General features: G+C 33.1%; 1 protein-coding gene across 1 annotated transcript; it reads right to left on the minus strand.

Annotated features, from left to right (window-relative positions):
- Positions 1-799: 799 nt before the first annotated feature.
- Positions 800-5,339, minus strand: LOC111302965 (uncharacterized). The gene is made up of 5 exons (XM_022898907.2): positions 5,243-5,339; positions 3,120-3,269; positions 2,310-2,708; positions 2,046-2,122; positions 800-1,944 (listed from the first exon to the last, which is right to left on the minus strand). Exons 1-5 carry the CDS (start codon positions 5,337-5,339, stop codon positions 832-834), a joined length of 1,836 nt encoding a protein of 611 aa, XP_022754642.2. The 3' UTR covers positions 800-831.
- Between the last annotated feature and the right edge of the window lie 661 nt (positions 5,340-6,000).

A 6,000-nucleotide genomic window follows, 5' to 3' on the forward strand; every position in this document is an offset into this window, starting at 1 on the left:
CTAATTCTTGATTGGATTCAGATCCTTGCAGCTAGCGATGGTGTCATTCAAAATAAGGGCCGAAGCTGAACAAAGAATCTATGAAATCATCTCCCCAGTTCTGCAATAAGAGTCAAAATCAAACAAAAGGAAAGCTATTTCAATAAAGTTGTTGATGAAGAGATAATTTGATTTAATTTTAAGCCATAATTCATTTGTACTATGTCAAAGAATGAAATCTTGACAGATGATGACATTCCTGATTGTCTGATGAATCATCTCCAGAAGCAGGAGCATTGTTCACTTGGAATACGCTGCTGAGCTCAGAGCCAGTCAATTGTTCTGCTACGCCTTGTTGCTAAATACAAAACAACTCATGGATATAACTTACATATAACTAACGAAAACAATTTTCTGTTTCATAGTGATAGTGTGAAATTGAACTTGCCTGGTTAGTGTTTTGATTAAAATTAGTTGGATAAGATTCATCAGAAGGATATGCACCGCCAACAACGCTGGTCTCCATCAACTCTTCGTTACCACTTTGAACCTGGGCAGACCAACGAATGTGAGAAAATGAGTAGGATAGAAGAATGGGGGAAAAGGTGGAGGAGGATCCTTTATTTGGGAATCTGGAGAATAGTGGACATGCCTGTCCAAGAGCTTGCTCGCTGCAAGGAGCGGTTTCTTCCACAGACAACGAGCCAGAGAAGTCAGAGTTCAGAAGTTCGTCCAGTGAGGAGTAGATTTCCTGAAATATTGAGCTGCTGGAAAATTCAGGATTCTGAACGCCTTCCCCACCAGCTTGTTGCTATACCAATCAAAACCAGTTGTTTGACAAGAAGATTTTCATCAAGTACCAAACAGAATGAAAGAGTAGAACCAATTTGCGCGACCAAAATACATAAAGGGAACATTGATAGAATAAAAATGTAGTACCTGACAATGGAATTTATAGTCGTTCGACTCAACTATGATGTTGCTGAGATAACCCTGATCACCAATTTGTTGAGAAAGAGTGATGTTGTCAAAAGAAGCATCCTTCATAAGATGATCAGAAGTATAATCACTTGCCCCCCCATTGCCAAGACCAGGCAACCTCGAAGTGTTTTCTTGTTGGCTTGCCGCAGTAGATGCTGGTGAAACTTGGTTTATGCTAACTAATCCTGCGGAAGAGGACCCTCCTTGAGCCATATGACGAGAAGTTTGATTCCCCATGCCTGCAATCTCATTGCAATTTCCATTCGTTGAGCCATAACCACCATTAAGATGGGTTTGACTCATTCCAATAAGCTGTCCATCAGTAGTTAATGTAATTCCTGCATAGCTATTATTATTGGTGCAACTAGAATTCAGAGTTGGATAAGTGCCAACGGTTCCTATGTTTCCAGTGGCCAGAGTAGAACTCGAAGAATGAAGGCCGAATGGGCCAAATCTGAATTGTGATGAGGAACCGGCATTGTAAAAATCTGGCTTTGATTGAATATGCTGTTGGTACGTGTGCATTGAGTTTGCACCATTCGTAAGGCCATTTGAAGCATTGAATAGGCCACCAGACAAACCACCATTTAGTGACAAATTCGATCCATTTGGAAAACCCAGGCCATTACCATGATACAGAGGATTCGTGTTGCCAGAGACCAGTCGCTTGTTAGCTGGATTGCCCAATAAACGGGATTGTCCATATCCATGTTGCTGCTGAGCAGAGTTGCTGCTTGAAGCATTCTGTCTAGGAAAGTGTATGGATCCAAGGCTAGCAGCATTACGAGCAGTAACACTCCCTCCATAGCCTGGTTGGAATAATCCCCTCATTTGATGCAGTTCTGCCAATCGTGAATATTGTTGTGCAGTTTTCAGCCACAATGGATTGCCAGATGCGAAGCTTGACTTAAGGACCTTCTCGACTAAGGGCTTTGATGGAAAAAAACTCCTCTTTGCTACACGCTTTAAGAAGATCCGGTACTTCTGCAAATTTTACATGAGCGCATGGAGGCATTAGGGATTACAAACCATTGAGAAAAATAATTAAGGGGGAAGTAAGCAGAGATAATTAGCCAAAAGCAAACCTGTAAATGACTAGCCACATTTTCTCTGGTTAAGCCTTGCGCGTTCATATGCTCAAGAATCTTCTTGGGGACAGCTTCTGCTTGAGTCAAACATAGAAATAAAACCACCAAAATTATCATCAGTTAGTAGCAATTCAAGGTAGCTAGGCATTTCAAAATCATAATAATACAATAATAGAGTAACGAGGTTATAAACAAATTAGAATATGAGCAAGATATATATATATATATATATCTATATATATATATATATTATTCCCATACTTTCCAGGCCAATATGTCTTAAGGCTTCCAAAAACTGGTTGTGAAGTGAATTTGTCCAAACCACCTTGGCCTTTTTGGGGGCAGACGCAGTTTTTCCTTCTTGATCATCCTTGCCCTTCCTTGATGACTTTATTTTGGATTTCATTTGAGCTTTAATCCTTTCATCATTCACCGACGACCCAGATACGATTTCACCATTAGATAATTTTCCAGCTGAGGACGAATCTCCTTCAATGCTTCCAGTTTCTTCAATAACAACGGATTTACCTTTCTTAGCTGCAATTGCATATTGCCATACATTTTTGAGATCATCAGGGTTTACTGGTTTAACTATAAAAAACACAGCTCCTCCTGCTAAGCTTTTTAACATGACACTTTCTTTGTCATCTGAGGACATTACTGCATAAAAAGGAAGGATAAATAATCCTTAAGTTTGTTACATATTTACACATAAATAGGCAATTTAAATTGATGAAATGAATTTAAAAGAAGAAGAAAAAGAAGAAGAAGAGGAAACTGCATATATATAGTGACTATCTAGCTAGATTCCTTGTTTACACAAAATCATGAGATGAAGTTAATTTCTTCGATTGTGGGCCTATGAACTAAACCTTTTATTTAACAAATAAATCATACTTTTCTAACTTTATTCTTTAATAAATTATGATAATATTGAGGTTAAAACTTCCTCTATGATTCATACAAATATGTTCAATTAAAGAACTTCGGCATGATAAAAATCTACTTAAATTATATTGTAAAGAGATTAAATTTTTATCATTTGCATAGAGAAAATGGCATAGTACTTACTAATGACGGGCACTTTGAACTCTCGGTTGATTTGCCTTTGAAGCTCAATCCCATTCATTTCAGGCATATGGAGATCAGTGAGCACTAGGTCAACACCTGGATTGGCCCGAAGATTGGACAAAGCATCCACTGGGGTTTTAACAGTTGCAACTGAAATTAATATACATACAGACAGAAGAAAAAGATTATGAGTTTACAATTTCTTTCATTAGGATGTTTTAAATCAAATGAAGGAAAAGAGAATTAGTTTAGTTCAAGGCATCAGCAAGTAAGATATAATTATGATCAAATTCTACTTTCAAAAAGATATATAAGCAAATTAACAAAAACTTAATTGATTGCATGTACATTCATCCTATTATATAATAATAACTGGTATATACCGTCCACGATTTTGATTAATTAAAACAAACATAAACAAAATAGAAAAAGATTAATTTGCATTTCTAAACTTTGAAGGCACACTTAACTATACTTAGTGTACTTGCTTCGTTAATCACTTTGGGTTGAGATGAGAAATAAATTGTAACAGGTTTAATTCATTTGTTTTTCTTTCAAAGAAATAGAGATTTAAATCTGAAATCTCTTCTGTTTGAGGAAGATCATTCTAATTAATTATTAAGTTAATTATGTTAAGGCAAAACCATAAAAAAAAAAAAAAGAGAGCGAGAGAGAGAGATAAAGAATTCTATAACTGAGTGATCTAAAGAAAAGAGATTAAGAGAGGGTAAAAAGGTAGAAAAAAATTTTATTTGCAGAGGTAGGTAAAACGCAAAAGCGATAAGAAACGCATGCATGAGCATGGGAAAGACACAAATCATAAGCATACCTCAAGTATTTACTTGCATTGGAAAAAAAATTTTCTTTCGTAGTTTTATGATAGTAGTGATTTGCTGTTTTTTGGAAAATAAAATTACAGTTTATCCAAAAAAATTTCTTCTGTACATTTATTGGAATGTGATTAAAAATAAAATTTAAAAAATCTATTATATGCAACTATTTTTTTACTCATTACAATCACTTTAAGTGTAATTGAAATATGGGTGCATTTATTTTTTTTCTTATTGTAAAAAGCAAAAAACATGGTTGCATTTAAAATTTTCCTTAAAAAATATGAAGGGGAATCAAATCTCATGAGAGTTTATTTTTACCAAATGAATAACCTTTTCTTTTGAAAAAAAAAAAAAGGGACAGACCTTTTCCTTCTCTAAACATTTCTTCTTCTTTTTTTTTTTTTTCTCTTTTTTAACTTCTGCCAACAATGATTAACAAAACGATCCATCGAATTGAAGATACATGAAAAGAAAGATAACAATTATGAGATCAATTGAAAAAGGAAACCTCTAGGGAAAGGACTGAAATGGAAAATTCATCATCCATAGAAAAAGGAAAAAAAAAAATTATCCACTATCATGATATACACCTAAACCCTTGATAAAACATCGAGAGAGAGAGATCTGCAAAAGGATTTAGAGAAAGGTTTATTATACAAAAATTGCATCTTAAAAAAATAATATTGAAACAGTTGCTTGCCTGTGTACAAAAATGGAAAAAAAATGGTCAAAATTTTAGCATATTATGAAAATAAAATATATATATATATATATATATTCTTGAATCATATCTCTCCCCTACTTGTAAAAATGATATAAAATGGAATAACTCTCTTGGATTGAGAGAAAGAGTACTACGAAATACACAAATGCAATATATATGATTTATATAATCAAAATGATGAGATCTAATTTCAGGAAATGAAAAAGGAATACAAAAAGAGAATCCTTTTTAATTATGTTTCTAAAATGTTAGAAAAATGACGAAAAGAAAGTCATTGTTAGGAAAAAAAAAAAAAGAAAATTGAACCAATATTATTAGTAGAACACTGAAACAGATGTTTACAACCAATGCATATAAAGGAAAAAGAAAAGGTGCTGAAATCCAAAGGTAGTAAAAGTAGATGGAAATGAAAATAGGTTTTAGAAAAACTAGAATTGGCCTTGCATATATTTTATCAATATAAGAACAAAATACAAGAGATGATCAGTTTAACAAGAGAGAAAAAGAAAACTCTAAGACCTAAATACACAAGTGAAGAGAAAAGATGTCCCAGTAATTATAGATACCTTTATAACGCCACTCTTTTAACATAGCAGAGATGATTGCTAGAGAAGTGGAATCATCATCCACCACCAAGATTGTTATTTTCAAATGGGAACCCATATAATTTACTTACATAAACTCAATTTGATTTTGAAACAACAATGAACAAATATTTATAATGTGAGCAACCAATAAAGTGAGCACTCTGTGGATGCAAATTAGATGTTACAAATGGCAGGCAATTGGTTTTTATAAACAGAGACTGGGTTACCTATACCCCAAACAAAAAATTTCAATTTTTTGTTTTGCTTTTTATATTGATTTTCAGTTTCTTTCATTTTTAATTAATTTTCAACTCAAAAGTAAGATGCAGCTGAAATTCTAAGGCAACATGATGTTTGAAATCAACCATGAATTCAACATAATTAATGACAAAAATCTAGTGCAGAATCTAGATTAAATGCAATTTACCAAAAATAAGAAGTTCTTACTATGAATTCTTTTGTTAAGAAGATTTCCCCATCTCTATGTTCACACCCTTTTTCTAGATTCAACATATTTTCCATTTTAGGATTTTTTTTATCCTCATCTGAATGTCTCTCTTATTTTAAATTGATTTGTTCAAGATATATATTTAGTTGATTTAAATTTTACTTTAAGGATTTAAGAAAAATCAACTCTAGTATAATAAATTTTATTGCATATAAAGGTGTCAATTTTACTCATATCGAATATGAAATTCGACTTTTTATTTGAATGAAGATGATAATAGGCATTATAT

Source organism: Durio zibethinus, chromosome 9 (genome assembly GCF_047325235.1).
Source record: "Durio zibethinus cultivar Kanyao isolate XHJ-2024 chromosome 9, ASM4732523v1, whole genome shotgun sequence".
Lineage (NCBI taxonomy): Eukaryota > Viridiplantae > Streptophyta > Magnoliopsida > Malvales > Malvaceae > Durio > Durio zibethinus.

Coding starts and splice junctions, on each gene's coding strand:
- LOC111302965 (XM_022898907.2), bottom strand. CDS start 5,339: ATGGGTTCCCATTTGAAAATAACAATCTTGGTGGTGGATGATGATTCC. Junction 2,709..3,119: donor GTTCAAAGTGCCCGTCATTA/GTAAGTACTATG, acceptor CTTTTTATGCAG/TAATGTCCTCAGATGACAAA. Junction 1,945..2,045: donor ATGTGGCTAGTCATTTACAG/GTTTGCTTTTGG, acceptor TAAAATTTGCAG/AAGTACCGGATCTTCTTAAA.